General features: G+C 36.7%; 1 protein-coding gene across 45 annotated transcripts in view; it reads right to left on the reverse strand.

The window, feature by feature from the left end:
• The window catches only part of MRTFB (myocardin related transcription factor B), a 227,198-nt gene that overhangs the window by 132,594 nt on the left and 76,359 nt on the right, over positions 1-18,245 (reverse strand). For all 45 annotated transcript variants that reach the window (XR_014072955.1, XR_014072959.1, XR_014072954.1 and 42 more), the window contains one exon: positions 6,394-6,610. Coding sequence is in view for 37 of the 45 variants with exons in the window: in XM_081556380.1 (XP_081412506.1) it covers positions 6,394-6,610 (217 nt within the window). In the remaining 8 variants the exon portion in view is untranslated. The remainder of the gene's footprint in view (positions 1-6,393; positions 6,611-18,245) is intronic.

Raw genomic sequence — 18,245 nt, forward strand, 5'->3', positions numbered from 1 at the left:
CAACATATTTGTCCTTTTGCTTTCTTTCACAATAATACTTCATTACTGATGCCTTGAAATATAATAACAAAGAAAAAAATCATAGGTCACTTTTTTTCTAGTATACTCTGTATATTTATCGGGTTATGGTAAAGAGCAGGCATCCCATATCTACCCTTTCTCTCCCTTTGTAGCTAGAAGAGGTCCCTATAGTTGGGTTAGGGTCAGACCTAAGTGAGAAGAACCCTGACTTCATTTCAACAAAGTCTCTCAGCCCAGCAAAAGGACTGATTATAAACTAACTATTCAATTTCAAGTAGCCATGAAAGGCCTAAGTAGATACGGAATCATATAGCTGAGTAACATTTATTAACTAATCATTCATATTACATATGTTCTTTTTAAAAACTGCATGCTGAGGGACAGGAAAGACTATTTCCTAATAAATTGGTTACAGTTTATTCACTGCTCCAGTGACTAATATATATCATATGGTGGACTCTAGTTTCACGAAAACCATCCAACCTATATAAGAAAAAATGTACTTCTACGACTCTAGAAAAGTCTTATAAAAATTTTACGTAAATGTGGTTTAAGATAATGAGGTCTCATACTGGATTAAACTGCTAATTACTATTATGTTCTAAAGCTTACTCATAATAAATGTTAATTGTTGACATTCCAAAGGAATTTCTGCAAGAGGACACAATTTTTAAGACTGGAAGAAAAACTCAAAATGAGGCTTCAAGGGTGCTATAATAGGGCCTATGGTCTTGTTGATGCATTTCTGAAACTGTAGTAAGCTTCACCCATCCCCTCGGTGATAATGATAACTAAAGCACTCCTAAGTTAGTGTTCTGACACTGCCGGCTACAAAGGGAGGCTGTGAGTTCATGTCCAGCTTCCACCCTCCCTCCATGTACACTTTGTCTGGGTGTGTCCAGCAATGCACTGAAGCAAATGAAACTCTCAGTAACAGCAAAACTACCCAAATAAGAAACCCATAGTAGAAAAAGGAAGGTGGACAGGGTTACAGGTGCTTATTTATACTGTGAGACAAAAGGTGTTATTTAATAGGAGACTTTATAAAGACCATTGTGAAAGAGAGGACCTCACCCTTAAGCTACTTATATGGCTTCCTTTTCATTTTGAAGGCTCCAAGAAATTGTCACAAACAAAAAGAATGAGAGCTGTCACAATTAATCAAGAATTTCATTTGCAGCTGCCCGGAAGTTTGTAGCTAAATTTTAAAAACTTTTAGTTGTGTTTAGTGTAAGTCCTAAAGACTAATTTTAAAAATATAATAAAAACTAAGGAAAATCACAGTCACAGAGTATATATTTCTCTTGGTCTAAGTAATCCTCAGTAACTCGAGAGTCAGAAATTTACTATCTAAATGTATCAGAATGTTTATTAATATTCTTGAGAATTATTTCAAATATTGAAGAAACTAAAGATGCTAATAATAAAGTCAATGACAAAACAATTTTACATAAAAATTACTCATTTCTATTACCTCTAGTTATTGAAAGGGAAAGCAAGAATCCCACAGTTCCACGTCTTGGTTATTTAGCATCCAATTATTTCGTTCCCAGTTGTGACACTATGAGAATTTTATGTCTCGCTGTTTGCTCCAGAGAAAAATAGAACTATCTTCTCTTTCACCAACCTTTACTAGTCCATATCAGCTGGTGTACATTCTAAAAAACAGGTTTTACACAAGACAAATCCTCAGCACCTTTGTGCTGTTCCAAACACCTAGACTGACAGTAAGTCTAAAGGTTAATGAGGTGTGGGGAATTGTTTTCAAAGTAAAACCCAAAGATAAGATCAGCTGTGAACACATACAACTTATTTTCTATGGTACAAGGTGAGCAATTTCCTTTGTCTGGGCTCCATGCAAAGTTCAGACTGTTTGCCTCTGTATTAATACCTGTACTGAACCCAATACAAAGAGCCACCTTGAATTCCTTGCATGTAACAAACTTCGGAATAAATTATTTCCTCTCTAAAAAATGGTCATCTGGAACAGAACAAGCAAAGTCTAAAACTGTTCAGGGTGACCCATTTAACAGATGGAAAATCTTTAAAAAAAGTTTTCCAAGATGGGCCCACAAGTTCAAAGACCTAATAAGTGCAGTAACCAATGATACCAAAGTTTAAAGTAAGAATAATGAGTCACTCTTCTCTATGGAGGCCTAAAACACAGTGACAATTTAGTAGTACATACAGTTTCAAAAAGCCTGCTAATACACAAAGCGAAAGCTGGCAGATCCTCATTTTCCCAGTACGTGATACTAACAGCTGGCCTGTGGCATGTCTATAGTCATGATAACATGATGAGATCTTCAGAGATGTGCAAAGAAGTACTAAAATCAGGAACTCTTTATGAGGGGGGAATCTATGTCAACTTATTGGTTTACTTTGTGATAATGCTGGTAGTGAGCTAGAAGCTTAAGTTCACCAACCAGCACACTTATCAGTCTTGCAAATGACCTCATGAATGAAAAGCTTCTTCCTCGTCTTCTCATCTAAGTGTGGGCACAGACAAAGAGCTGTAGCTATTTTAGGTATGTTGTTTCCATCTATTCTGCCTTTCCCTGCTTTGATAAAGTGAAATTCACCTTAGAGCACCTAAGGCTTTCTTTTATAAACAATAAAAGAACTAACTTTCCCTTTGAAATCCCTCTTTTTCTCAATGTTAACCATCTAAAGGAGCGTCTTTCTTTTATAAACAATAAAAGAACTAACTTTCCCTTTGAAATCCCTCTTTTTCTCAATGTTAACCATCTAAAGGAGCGTTAACACGGAAACGTGAAAATGGATCTATTATGTATATATTATGTCAAAACAAAGCTCAATTTTCCTGTGTACGCAGGCTCTGAGAGGTAGTAAAAGACAGGGGAGTCTGGCATGCTGCAGTTCATGGGATTGCAAGAAGTTGGACATGACTTAGTGACTGAACAACATGCATTGTTTTAGTAAAGGTACGTTATTTAGTAAAAGTATATCTACTTTCCTTTATGGAAGACTGTCTTGTTGGGAAGAGTTAATTGCCTAAACAGTACACTTACTGTTGAAATGCCATTAACTTTAGAAATATTTTGCCCACATTCAAGGGTAAAGGAAAACACTAGCTTATCTTTACTAAACATCTTTCATATTTACCCCAGCAGTGGGAATATTCTGTCACTCCACTACCACTGCCAATGTAAGTTTTAATAAAAAATAAGGGAAAATCCTAGACTCATTACTGTACTTAAGTATCAACTTCATTTTCCTTATAAAGTTTATTTACAAACTATTTAGTGATACAATATGTCTACATACCAACCCCAAATTGAAATATCTTCACTTCTGCTCCAAAAGAAAGTTAATTCTAACAGCAAAATTCAAAAGCTTAGCAAACAAGACATAATCATTAAAAAAAAATCTATATTTGATTATTTCAAAATATCTAAACATACTGTGCTATGTGTGCTAAAGTCGCTTGAGTCGTCTCCGACTCTTTGCAATCCTGTGGACTGTAGCCTGCCAGGCTCCTCTGTCCGTGGGATTCTCCAGGCAAAAATATTGGAGTGGGTTGCCATGCCCTCCTCCAGGGGATCTTCCCAATCCAGGGATCGAAGCCACATCTCTTTAAGTCTCCCGCATTAGTAGGCGGGTTCTTTACCACTAGCGCCACCTGGGAAGCCCAATATAGTACTTTCTATTAATTAATTTTGAGGCTGACATATACATTTTGTACATGATATGATTTAAAGATGGCATTAAGAAGACCTAAAAAGATGAAGAATAAACATTAAAAAATCACCAAGGTAAGAAAGGTATGGTTTTTCTACCTATAGATTGTTTGATGTGATTCTACTCTCTTCACATTCCCATATCCAAAACCCTGTATTTTTGACAGCTGTACAACAATTCATTTATGCCTTGGAATGTATATGCAAATTAGGCTAACATTTCATAAGCTTGAAATTAGAGTATAATATGCCTGAATATAAGGTAAGATTTTTAACTTTCTGAAGTTACATATTAAGAAACAAGCGACTCTCTATATTTGAGTCCTTACAAGGTGTATGATGAGATGCTCTTTCATTTACTTAATTTTGAACAAAAAAGTACTTGAGGAAAACGCATTAGCTTAACAATCAACTTCCCTAGAAGCTAGTTTTAGGCTGTTTATAGAAATGTTTAAATAGAATCAGGAAAAAAAAGGAAGAAAAGAACCAACACATTATTTCCAGATAACCTTAAAATGAAATGCTGACTGTTGTTACAAAGAAAGGAGATTTTCAGTCACTGCTTTTAAAAAGGTAGTCAAATACCATTCTCTCATAAAGGACACAAGTAAGAGCAATTAATTCTGGAGAAGTAACTGGGTAGCTGAGGGACAAGACTGGGAGAGTAACTAACTTTTCACTGTGTAGCCATTGGTATCCCCTACATTTTAAACCAGATACATATATTACCTACTCAAAAAAAAAAAGATGATTAAATTCTATAACAGAAATTACAGCCTCATAAAATGTTATGACCAACTGCAAATCAAACATGAGTGATTACAAATACAACACTGCAGGACACACGAAAAATAACCCCACTGTTCTGTGAATGGGACTTGTGGTTTAAACATAAAACCTTCAGTATCAGATCGTGTGTGTATCTAAAAACTAGTGTAACTCAAACAAGAGAGACACAAATGAAGATGTGCCCTGGATTTTAGTGCTGCACGAATGATGCAGGGGGGGTTCCTATTGATGATAAAAATACCACACAGACACACAGAGTTTAGGCAAGATGATTTTATGAAATATGAATGTGGATAAAGCAAATCCTCTATATTACTGCACTGCTTCATAATATATGGTGTTAATTATATACATGTAACTAAATTAATAAATTCAAATTTTTACCATTTCATCTCCTTCCCTCTAAAACTTTATAAGGGGAAAACCAGCTCATATCTGGGGCTTACCTTATGTTCAGGCATAAATATTCAAGAGAACACTACTGCAAGGGAATGCAGCAAGCTGTATCAAGTAAAATTCCCACAAAGCAAAAACTTTCCCCTTACACCTCCCTCCTCTGCTACATACGACTATTTTCTTGAGCGACTGTATATTATTGCAATTTTATACAAGTTAAACTCATTTTGGTTTTTCTTTTTGAGGGAAATAATTTGAATATGATACTGGTCTAAGTATATTGTGTAAATGTGGTCAATTTAGTCATGTTTCAGTAAATGTGGTTATACTCTACCCTACTGTCTAAGAGAAAGCTAGGCTCCTAAATGAGGGTTCTAAAGCCGTTACCACCTAACCATAGCCTCCAGACAGCTTTGACAGGCCTGACCAAGATGCTGCTTTATACCAACTGCACAGACAAGGGTTGTGCCCAATACACATCAGATATTTTGTTGGAAGGGAGAATAAGGACACCCCACCCAAAGCCAGGTACTGAAGAGCTGAGAATAGCAGTGTCTTAAACCCATTTTCCTGAATAAGATAAGGCCATTATTTGAAAACGATCAGGAAACACTTAGAACCCAGAAAGATAAGTAACAAGATACATAAGGAAGTGCTCCACAGGGCAAATTTTATTTCTTCTGGCTTTTAAAACTGAAATTTAAAATACACATTTGAGAATGGAAGATTCATGAGAACTATGGAAGTGTGGCAAATCCCGCTGAAATTCTTAATTCTGACCCTTTGATATATCCACTTAGTGAGTTTGTAAATTTTAACACTTCGTTAAGTTTTTGTTTTAAGTATTATAAAATAGATGTATCTCATCTATCTCTATTCATTGTTGTTGAAAACTGACAGTATTGTGCTTTCTGGAGACTCCAGAAAGTCTTTGATTAATCAAGAGAATTTTCTGAACAGGTAACAAAGAACAGAAACTATTCATTTTGTATACAAGTATGAGCCAGCTGAAGACTGAGAATATGGCCATATCCTATCCTCATTAATATAAAAAATACTCAAGAAATTCTTGTTTTCTTAGTGATCACTGAGAGCTCAAATGCTGGCAATTCTACAGTTAAGGTGCAGCACACTGGAGACAGGGAACATGGCAAGAGAGTCTAGTCAAGTCCACAGTCTATTCTCCCTAGAGTCAGCACAGAAAGCTGCTTTTCAATGCTATACTAGCCTGAGACCTTCTGCTTGTGTTAAAGTGGTTGAACCTAAAGCTTATTTCTAAAGATAATGTTACTACCAGAGATGCTGGGGAAATGATGAAAGAACTGAATGGCACGTGAAACCCTGGCTGTTACTCAAAACCAGCCAGCACCCCTCTGAGGTTCTCTCCTCACGAACAGGCTGCCCAGTGGAACTGACCAACAAATTACTACCAGAGGGATACACCGGCTCACAAAAAGGCAAGCTCCCACGCACACGCTGAACTCACCATTTTTCCTTTCGTTAAGAGGAGGCAGGTGCTGACTGGACTGCAAGGAGAGTTCCTGGAATTCATGGGCAACGGCTTCACTTTGAGGACTTGGAGCAAGATGGGCTAAAGGTCCCAGCTCATCCTCGGTGTCCAGTGCCCCTGTGTGATCCATTGTGTCCCGGCCACTGGCAGCAGTGGGTATGAGACTTCTCTTAAATGCGGTCTGCTGGAGAGACTGACAAAATAAAGAATGTGTGAATAGATGGTACATTTCTTTTTCTGATTTGCACAAAAGGGAAACCTGAGTTCTCGTTGTTTCACTGCTGTGTGGCAACTGCCATTCATTTGCCCTCTCTGGATTCAGGTTCCTTGTCCAACATACAGGAATAATATACCTCCCATTTAAAAACATGTTTACCTAGGTAAATAAATACTGAAACATATTCTGTATAACATTTATACTATGCATCAAAGGAAGTTACAGCTATTGGTGTCAATACTTAAGTCCACATTCCCAGCAACCAGCAATGTTTCCGATAAAGACTCCTCCATCAGCCTAGGTCTCAGAGTGAGAACAGAGAACACAACTCGCAGCCAACCCACAATGGACATACAGTTCACAGCAAAGAGACAAAACTTTAAGTCAGTGAGATCTGGGATTGTTTACTACCATAGCATAACCTGGCTCATTCTGACTAATACAGAAACTGGGTAACAGAAGTACCAAAGCCACAATTAAAACCCTAAATATGTGACACTGGCTTAGGGGCTGGGCAGCAGGCAAAAAGAAAACTGTATAGAAAGCTGAAAGCTAAAAGGATGATGGCCCGTATCAGGTGATGGCAAAGCATCTGATAGGCTGTCTGCTTTAGCAGCATTCTCTATCAGTGCGTTCATCCACTCTCCTATTGATGGACACCTGAGTTAATTCCAGTTTTTGACTCTTACAAATAAAGATGTTATGAATGTTCTTATATGTATATATGCTTTCCCTTCTCTTGGATAAATAGCAGTGAAACGGCTAGACTGTACAGCAGCTGCACGTATAAATCTTAAAGAAACTAACAAACTATTTTTCAAAATGGCTGTGCCACTGCGCATTCCTACCAGCAGTGAGGAAAATTCTAGTTGGTCTACATCTTTGCCAACACTTGATTATGGTCAGTTTAAAAAATTTTAGTTTTTTTAATGGGTGTGTAGTGGTATCTTGTTTTAATTTCCATTTCCCTAATGATGTTGAGCATATTTCAATGTGCTTATTTGTCATCTGTATATCTTCTTCAGGTAAGTATCTGAAAAAATCTTCAGTTAATTTTTAAATAGGTGGTTTTATTTTCTTATTATTGTCCCAAGAACTCTTTACATAGTCTGGACAAAAGTTCTTTATCAGATATATGACTTGTAAACATAGGCATACTTTGTTTCATTGTGCTTTACTTTAAATTCCACTTTGCAGATACTGCATTAAAAAAAAAAAACAACCAAAAAAACAAATCTTGAAAGTTTATGACGACGCTGCATCAGGCAAGTCTATTGGTGCCATTTTTCCAACAACATTTGCTCACTTTGTGGTGCTGGGTAATTTTTGAAACATTTCAAACTTTTTCATCATTAATTTGTTATGGTGATCTATGGTCAGTGATCTTCGATATTACTGTTGAAACTATTTTGGGGTGCCACATATGATGGCCATCTTCACTGATAAACATTATGCATTCTGATGGCTTTACCAATGGCCATGCCCCATCTCTCTCTCTCTCGCTGGGTCTCCCTATTGCCCAGTATACAGCAATACTGAAATGAGGCCTATTAGTCTAATTTCAAAATGCTGCTAGGTTTACCATAGCTTTCCTTCCAAGGAGCAAGCATTTCATGGGTGCAGTCACCATCCTCAGTGATTCTAGAACCCAAGAAAATAAAATCTGTCACTGTTTCCACTCTTCACCTTCTATTTGCCATGAAGTGATGGGACTAGATGCCATGATCTTAGTTTTTTGAATGCTGAATTTTAAGCCAGCTTTTCACTCTCCTCTTTCACCTTCATCAAGAGGCTCTTTAGTTCCTCTTCACTTTCTGCCATTAGAGTGGTGTCATCTGCATATCTGAGGTTATTGATATTTCTCCCAGCAATCTTGATTGCAGCTTGTGATTCATCCAGCCTGGTATTTTGCATTGATGTACTGTGTACTGAAGTTCAATAAGCAGGGTGACAATATTCAACCCTGACATACTCCTTTTCCAAGTTTGAACCAGTCTGTTACTCCATGTAGGGTTCTAACTGTTCCCTCTTGACCTGCATACAGGTTTCTCAGGAGACAGGTAAGGTGGTGTAGTATTCCCATTTCTTTAAGAATTTTCCACAATTTGCTGTGATCCACACAGTCAAAGGCTTTTGCGTAGTCAATGAAGCAGATCTTTTTTTGGAATTTCTTTGCTTTTTCTATGGAAAAATCCAGCGAATGTTGGTCATTTGAACTCTGATTCTCCTGCCTTTTCTAACTTCAGTTTGTACATTTGGAAATTTCCGGTTCACACACTGCTGGAGCCCAGCTTGAAGGATTTTGAGCATTACCTTGCTAGCAAGTGAAATGAGCACAACTATATGGCAGTTCCAACAGTCTTTGGCATTGCTCTTCTTTTGGATTGGAATGAAAACTGACCTTTTCCAGTCCTCTGGAAAATACTTATTACTAAAATATGCTATTAGCAATTGCCATCTGTTCTTCCCTAGCAGTATACTGGACACCTTCGGACCTGTGGGGACCATCTTATGGTGGTGTTACCTTTTTGCCTTTTCATACTGTTCATGGGGTTCTCCAGGCAAGAATACTGGAGTGGCTTGCCATTTCCTCCTACAGTGGACCATGGTTTGCCAGAACTCTTCATTGTGACTCATCCATCTTGGGTGGCCCTGCGTGGCATGGCTCATAGCTTCAGTGAGTTATGCAAGCCCCTTCATCACAACAAGGCTGCGACCCATGAAGCTGTCCTTGAAAGAAAAGCTATGACAAAACCTAGACCGTGTATTAAAAAGCAGAGATATCATTTTGCCAACAAAGCTCCGTATAGTCAAACTTGTGGTTTTTCTAGTAGTCATATACAGATGTGACAGCTGGATCATAAAGAAGGCTGAACACTGAAGAATTGATCCTTTTGAACTGTGGTGGTGGAGAAGACTCTTGAGAGTCCCTTGGACAGCAAGGAGATCAAACCAGTCAATCCTAAAGGAAATCAATCCTGAATATTCATTGGAAGGACTGATGCTGAAGCTCCAATACTTTAGCCACCTGATGCAAAGAACTGACTCATTGGAAAAGACCCTGATGCTGGGAAAGATTGAGGACAGGAAGAAAAGGGGACAACAGAGGATGAGATGTTGGATGGCATCATGGACTTGATGGACATGAGTCTGAGCAAACTCCAGGAAATAGTAAAAGACAAGGAAGGCTGGCGTACTGCAGTCCATGGAGTGGCAGAGTCAGACACGCCTTAGAGACTGAACAACAACAAAATTTTTAATTAAGATACACCAGTTGTTTTTTCACTCATAATGCTATTGCACATGTAATGGACTACAGTATGGTGTAAACTTTTATATACACTGGGAAACTCAAATTTGTGTGACTTGCTTTATTGAGATATTTGCTTTACCACAGTGGTCTGGAACTAAACCTGCAATATTGTTGAGGTATACCTGTAGTCTCCCCTGGTCTACGGCTTATCTTTTGTGTTCTTAACAGTGCTTTGTGGAGAACAGATATTTTTAATTTTATGAAGCCCAATTTATCTATTTTTTCTTTTATGTATCACATAAAAAATCTTTGATTAACACAAGATTACAAAGATGATCTCCTATGTTTTCTTCTAGATGTTTTATAGTTTAATATTTTACATTTAAGTCCATGATTCACTTTGAGTTAACTTTTATATCTGCTTTGATATATGAATTACAACTTTCTGTTTTTGGCATAAGATATGTTTTTGTTCCAGCACCATTTGTTGAAAAGGTTATCTTTCCTCCATTGAGTTGTCTCTGCACCTTTGTTGCAAGCCAACTGACCATGCAGATCTACTTCTTGACACACTATATATTAAAAGAGTTCCCCAAAAGGAGAGACCCATAAAGGAGGAAGTTCTAAATTCTGTGTATAAACTGCCCACTTCTCTGGCTGACTCCTAAATTATGCACATGCAGGACAAACTCCTAACTCCTTTTATTAAAGCAAAAAGGAAAGAACTGAGATTTTACCTGCTGCTCACCACTGGAAAGATAAGACTTTGCCAAAGTGAGTTTAGCAAAGTTAACGGCCTGCTAAAATAAAATAATACTCTAAGAGGGAACCTTACTTTAGAGAATCCAGAGTCTCCACAACTGTCCATCCAGAATTCCATACCGAACAAAAATACCCTTTAATAATGAAGGCAAAATCATCACCAGCAGACACACACTACAAGAAATGCTAAAAGAATTTCTTCAGGCTGAAGGGAAGTAACACCACATAGAAACTTGGATCTTAAGAATGAAAAGCATCTTAGAAAGCATCACTGACTCAGTGGACATGAATTGGAGCAAACTCTGGGAGATGGTGAAGGGCAGGAAAACCTGGCATGCAGCAGTCCATGGGGTCACAAAGAGTTGGACACAGCTGAGCAACTGAACAACAACATACTGAAGGGTATTCAGGAAATGCAGAAATTATACTCACTTCCAAAAAAAAAAAAGAAAAGCATCAGAGGTAGTAAACATGTAGATAAATACCACAGACTAGTTTTTTCCTCTTTATTTCTTTAATATTACCTTTTTAAGTAAAAATTATAACACTGTGTTATCGGCTTTAAAATGTATGTAGATGTAACATATATGACAATTATAGCATAAAAGATGGGGGAGGGGTAACCACATTACAACATTTTTATATTTCTATATACATTATAAGGAAGTTGTACGATTTTAATTTGAAACAGACTGAGAATTTAAGGTTGTATATTGTAATTCCTGGAACAACCATTTAAAAACAAACAAACCCAGTTTTAGCCAATAGGAATATAAAAAGCTAACAGGAATATTAAAAAAGGAATTCTATCTAATACTCAATTAACTTAAGAAAGAACAGAGAAACAAGAAAGAGATGGGACAAACAAAAGCAAATAGTAAAATAGCAGACCTAAATTCAACTTTATCAATAATGATATTAAATGTAAATGAACTAATAAATACAATGATTAAAAGGAAGATTGACAGAACGGATTTTTCAAAGTCTAAAAACGTAGAAGTGTCACGTTTTAAATATGAAGACATAAATAGGGTGGAAGTATATGGACAGAAAAAGACAGGTCACACAACAAAATGCCCAGAAAGGCTGGAATGACTACATTCACATCAATTAAAGCAGCTCTCAAAAGGATGTGTTAGGTAGTGAATTTGCATGTAAAATGACTTATTTTGCTATGGGATAACAAAATGACTCAGATTTTTTCAAAATTATGAATTTTCATTCCAAATTATTTATTCATATAAAATAAGATCTGTTACTAGCAAATTAATTCTAAGATACAAGTACCATAATGCCCTTTTACTGGTAAGATGTACATACTCTGAACATTAGCACTAATGATTTAGAAGATTCTTTAAACATGAAGTTTTAAAATATTTTCATGCACTATTATCTGCTCCTCATATTAAACATTTTTTTTCAAACTTATTATTCCTTGACATTATGCTCACCTTAAACTCCCACACATTCCTCCAAATTAAGAAAATTATAAGTTAAGAAAATCTTAACAAAATGTAGCAAAAGAAAGTGTTCAAAATTTTTAACTTAATAGTCACGAACATTTTTGATGGAGTACATACTCTTTCTATTCTGAAATTCTACTACCAAATTTGCAGGATGTCACCTAATATCTACTTAAATGCTTGATAATTTTCTTTTGAAATTGAAGTCCAGTATCATACATAAAGAAACATTCTCTGCCCAATAGTATCTAATCGAGATGTGAAAGAAATGGCATTAGAATGAAGTTTTTCATTGGGTCATAATCTATTAATAGTTATGAAAATAAAGCAATCATTCAGCTTTAATAAGACAAACTGTGATAAAATATTAATTTGTCTAGAACTGACAGAATGAATGAGTATGGAGTTTATATCTGACATATCCTAATACATAACTTCATTCCAAAATGAAACTAATCCAACATTTATCCAATACCAGGTCAAAGCACACACAACACTAGCAAGATCAAGCTGGGATATGGCTTCTGCTCTCAAAAACCAAACCTCTTCACGGTCAGATACTACACCAGAGACAGAAAAAATAATACAGGAAAAAAAACAAGAGGCATCACTCTCATTTGTTCATCTATTGATTGACGCAAATCTTTTTTTTCTCAATGGAGTCAAAATAACATCAATAATGATCTTATTAATATAGTTTAAAAGATGCTGGGCTAAGGTAGTTCCCAAATCAGTGCTAACATATGTTTTGAACCAAGCAAAGTCCAAAGTCAAATATCTCTTCATTGTACCTTATTGCTCATAATGACTAATTCAAATGAAAGATTATAAGTAGTATATAATCACTGGTATATAAAAGGAATACGAAATAATAAAGGGTTCAAAGAAGATCAAACTTCAGAAGTTTAATATATAATCAACCAAATGCAGACAGGTAGAATATCCAAATACATTCAACAAAAAAATCTCTTAGCAACAGCAAACTGTTGTCCCTGCCCTTTAAAGCACCCCCAAATTACAAACATTAGGAAAACACCTGGCTAACAGCCAGCAAAAATAAATTTCTAAACTCAAATAAGATAAAACTTGGATCAAGAAGTTCAAAGACAAAGTTGACCAAAAAGTAATCTCTGCATTAGAAGAGTATTTACTATGAGGTCTTATGACCAAACAAATTGAAATTTTCATATCAAATGACTTCTGAGAAACAGAATTTTGAGTCGTTGTGCTGGTTAAGTTAGTGGTAGCAACCCTGGTTTATTTTATGCTATCAGTTTTTCCTTCAAAGCTCCTGGTGGCAATTTGCTAAACATACAATGTTAAGAGCTCAAGATTTATTTACAAATATAAGAACATATATATACAATTACTGTCAACTGTATATGTGAAGATGTTTTCTAAATATTATGCTGCTCTTTCTATATTGTTAAATTCCTTAACGTTATGAAGATTTCAGGATCAAGTCTGTTTACATTTTTATATAAGTAACCTTCCAGTTTTATAACCGAGGAAAAAAAGAATCACAAAAAAGAACATTTTATCCCATCTGTCCATAGTCACTTTTAGCAATTAGGATGAAACCAGAAAATCAGAGTTCTAAAAGCACATTTTTCTATACAAATATTACTTCACTACATGTTGTTTTCATTAACTCTTACCATGAAAAGTATTTTGTTCCCTTATTTTTTCTAATTTAATTCCTGTTTTGATCACTTGAATGCCATTTATATTTTCAGACTATACAAGTTTGCAGAATAACAGAACATTTTGGCTGAAAGATATCTTAGAATCTGTCTAGTATAAGTGCTTTTCAATCATCTTCACAATATGATAATCATTTGAGTAACTTAAAAAAAATTCCTAATAGGTAGGATAAAGGAGAGGCTCTTTAGAGATTTTGATACAACTGCTTGAATAGAGTGATTCTAACGTGTAGCCAGTGCTGACAATCACTGATCTAGTGGAACTACCTAATTTTAAAGACAGGATAAATCATTTGCCCAATGAGTGAGATGAGAGGTCAGAAGCAAATTATTATAGCATGTGTAAAAAACAATAGAATATAAGTAGGTACAAAGTGCTGTGGAAACCAAAAGAATTAAATGTCTAATTGTATTTGGGTAAGTCAGGAAAGTCTCCCAGGGTGAACAGGACTTTGCACACACAGAAGTTTTTTTCTCACTAGCAAGAGTGCAATGGCATGAACAGCTATCACCTAACACCAAAACGTCTGACAGGGCCAGTATAGAAAGAGCAAAACACGGAGAAGCAAAGACAAGGCTGGTGCAGCGAGTCAAAGCACAACTGTCAAGAAATGTGGATTCTGAGAAACAGTGATATGATCAGATTTGTATTTGAGAAAGATCATTCTGGCAGAAGTATGCTACTGATAAAAATCTCGCTGAATAACCAATGTTGGCAAGGATGTAGAGATCTCTTGTTCACTCTTGGCGAGACTGAAAACTGGTGCACCCACTATGGAAAACAGCATGGAGGCTCCTCAGAAAACTAAAAACAGAGCTACCATATGATCCAACAATTCCACTACTGGGTATACATCTGAAGAAAATGAAAATACTTATTTGAAAAGATACATGTACACCAATGTTCACAGCAGCACTATTTACAATAGCCAAGGTATGGAAGCAGCCTAAGGATCAATCAACAGACAAGTGGATAAAAATGCAGTATATGTATAGAATGGAATATTACTCAGCCACAAAAAGAATGGAAAATGTCATCTGCAACAACATGGATGGACCTAGAGAGTATCACACTTGGTGAAGTAACTCAGACAAAGAAAGACAAAAATTGCATGTTACCACTTATACATGGAATCTGAAAAATAAAACAAATGAATACAACAAAACTGAAATAGACTCACAGATATAGGTTAGAAGTGGGGGAGGGGCAAGACAGGGGTAAGGGATTAAAAGATACAAACTACTACTACTACATGTATGTAAATAAATAAGCTACAAGGATATATTGTACAGCGCAGGGAATACTGCCAATATTTGATAATTACTATAAATGAAGTATGGGCTTCACTTGTAGGCCAGATGGCAAAGAATCTGCTGGCAGTGCAGGATTGACCCGGGTTCAATTCCTGGGTTTGGAAGATCCCCTGGAGAAAGGAATGGCAATCCACTTCAGTACTCTTGCCTAGAGAACCCCATGGACAGACCATGGGGTCGCAAAAAGTCAGACACGACTGAGCAACTAACACACATAAATGAAGTATAATCTATAAATATTTTGAATCACAATGTTTGTTGTACATCTAAAACTAATACTGTAAATCAACTGTACCTCAATAAAAAAGTAAATAAATAAAATGATTACTGATTAGTTCAAGATGTTAAGAAAAAAAAATTTCAAGCTGAAAGACTGATGGACTAGGTTAAGACAGTGGAAATACAGAAAGGGGAATAAATTTAAAAAATACTTCAGAGACAAAATTTCAAGGCTTCATAATGAGCTCATATGAAAGGTAAGGGAGAATAAAGAATTGAGGGCGGCTGATTTGGAGCGCTGGAAAAGCTGGCAGGCAGGAATGAATGTTCACTGTGAGAAACCACAGGCTTCCCTGGTAGCTGAGCCAGTAAAAACATCTGCCTACACTGCAGGAGACCCAGGTTCGATCCCTGGGTCGGGACGATCCCCTGGAGAAGGAAGTGGCAACCCACTCCAGTACTCGTTTGGAAAATCCCAGGGACGGAGGAGCCTGGTAGGCTACAGTCCATGGGATCGCAAAGAGTTGGACACGACTGAGCGACTTCACTTTCACTTTCTTTACTTAGTGAAGTAAATCACTGGGCTTCCCTGGTAGCTCAGTCCGTAACAATCTGCCTGCAGTGCCGGAGACCTGGGCTCAATCCCTGGGTCAGGAAGATCTCCTGAAGAAGGAAATGGCAACCCGCTCCACTATTTGCGCCTGGAAAAGCCTATGGATAGAGGAGCCTGGTGGGCAGCAGTCCATGGGGTCACAAGAGTCAGACAAAACTTAGTGACTACATCACCACCACCACTTAACCTCTCAGGGATCTGGTTTTCTAATTCAAAAAATGAAAATGAGAAATGAAGGAAAGGGAAGAATATCTACTACATTTCTACTCAGTCTGAAACTAAGTTTGCTCTACGCTCTCCTTAATTTTGCCCTCATGTCCTCCCTGTGTATAGGTATTACTCTCATTTTACAGATGAGGAAATCAAAGCTTGGAAAAATGAAGCAAATGGACAGATTCACATAAAAACGAGGATTGCAACTTTAAAACCCATATGCCTTCCACAATAACACAACACTTATGTGCCAAAGCACAGTAAGTTGGAGCAAATAACTGGGAGAGACAGATGTTGTTGGGGGAGAAGGCAGTGGTGCGGAGGAGGGAGAGGCAGCTGTGGAATGCTCCACGTGCACCGTTCTTTAGACACACACTGAAGGTCTAGAGCCTCAGGCACTGTGCTGGGCACTTGGGTTCCTCGACCTCTGTGTATAGACCTTGTCGAGCAGGCAGTTATGACACATCAGCGCTGGACAGGAGCCAGTAGCCTCATCTGCTTCAGGGCAGATGAGGGAAACTCTCTCCTCGTACTGTTCCACTTTAGCAAACCCTGAAGGTGTAGCCGGAATTAAACTTCAGAGGGGAAGAAAATGAAATCTAAAGCTGTAGATGTACTGCACATAAATGGGACATGTTTTTGACATCAGGTTATAACTCTTTCAAATAAACAACTTCTAAGCAGGGTTTTCATTTGTACAGGTTGGATTTTTATGTGCAGCTATTAAATACATGGCAGAAATGTACTATAAATATACCAAACACTGACAATACACTGTATAGAAAAAGTTACATAACTGCTCTTCTGTGCTTCAAGTGGCTGTTGTAGCTCTAAAAATGCCAACATGGTGATTTATTTTTTAACTTGTTTACTGCAGACATGTTTCAAATGAACAGAACATGGAGCAAAGTGCATACTTAACACTCTCCAAAGTGATGCATTCTGAAGTACTGTACCTAACATTTATGTAAAGAGTGTTTCTGAAATATTCATTATAATCTATGTATAAATAAAAAATTGAATTAGCAAAAATTTACAACACATGTAGCTTTTAAATCACTATATAAAAAGACAGAAAAAGCTAGAAAATTTTATTTGTTCTACAAGTAAAACAGCCAAAACCCAAATCTTTTTAGCTTGAACAATTAATTGCATTTTCCAAGTTGATCCAAAATGAATGATTCTCAGAGAATAAGAACTGATTGGAGGATTAATTTTAAGCTGAGATGATTTCCACATTTATCAAACACTAGGTTAAAAACAAACTCTAGTTTTGTTGAACCATAAACTGGCATTTGATTTAAAAGCTAAGAAGTAAATATTTATAAACAGATTAAACAAACATTTTACTTAACAGATAAAAAATATATACTGTACACATATTTCTAAGTTCTATAAGGCAGGGAGGGGAGGTGTGAGGAGAAGGGAGAAGAAAAGAGAGAAAGAAAAAAACAGAAAGAAAGGGGACGAGTAAGGGACCCTTCTCCTTTTAGGAGGGCAGTCTTTTTTTTTTTTTTTTTTTTTTTGCTGTTTTCTAAGCTCTTTTCTTGATATCAGAAATCAGTAGAATTTGAATTTCAATTTAAGCAAAGATATTAAACAAAGTATTGCAAAATATTAATGCATGAAAAAAGATGAAGCTTAATTTACTTGTCTAAGCTATCTTGACTAGTTAAGTAGCATAGCTGGGAACCATAGCTGTACGAGTCCTCTGTACAAGTCCTGTAACTTATAATCCAGTTCTTTGGTTCTTAATTAATCAGAAGAGCAACCCTCTTGTCTGAGGCAACCTCACTAGATAGTCGGTAAACTGAAAAACTCAGTTAACAGAGGAGTCATTACAACTGATACACATAAATCGTAAGACATTTTCTTTAAGTTGGAGTGCAGAAAGACCCATGTGTGTTTGCCAGTCTTCGATACAGAGTCAAGGCCGTCTCTCTGTAGATGTCAGCTCTCTGGCATAAACCACCACTGTCTATGACTCCTAGTTTCCATTTATTTAAAGTAGAACAAAAATTTAAAGGATTTTGAGCACAGTGTGTGTCTATATTTTTACAGTTCTGAAGCC

The sequence above is a fragment of the Giraffa tippelskirchi genome, chromosome 13 (genome assembly GCF_054371585.1).
Source record: "Giraffa tippelskirchi isolate mGirTip1 chromosome 13, T2T-mGirTip1v1.2.pri, whole genome shotgun sequence".
Classification (NCBI taxonomy): domain Eukaryota; kingdom Metazoa; phylum Chordata; class Mammalia; order Artiodactyla; family Giraffidae; genus Giraffa; species Giraffa tippelskirchi.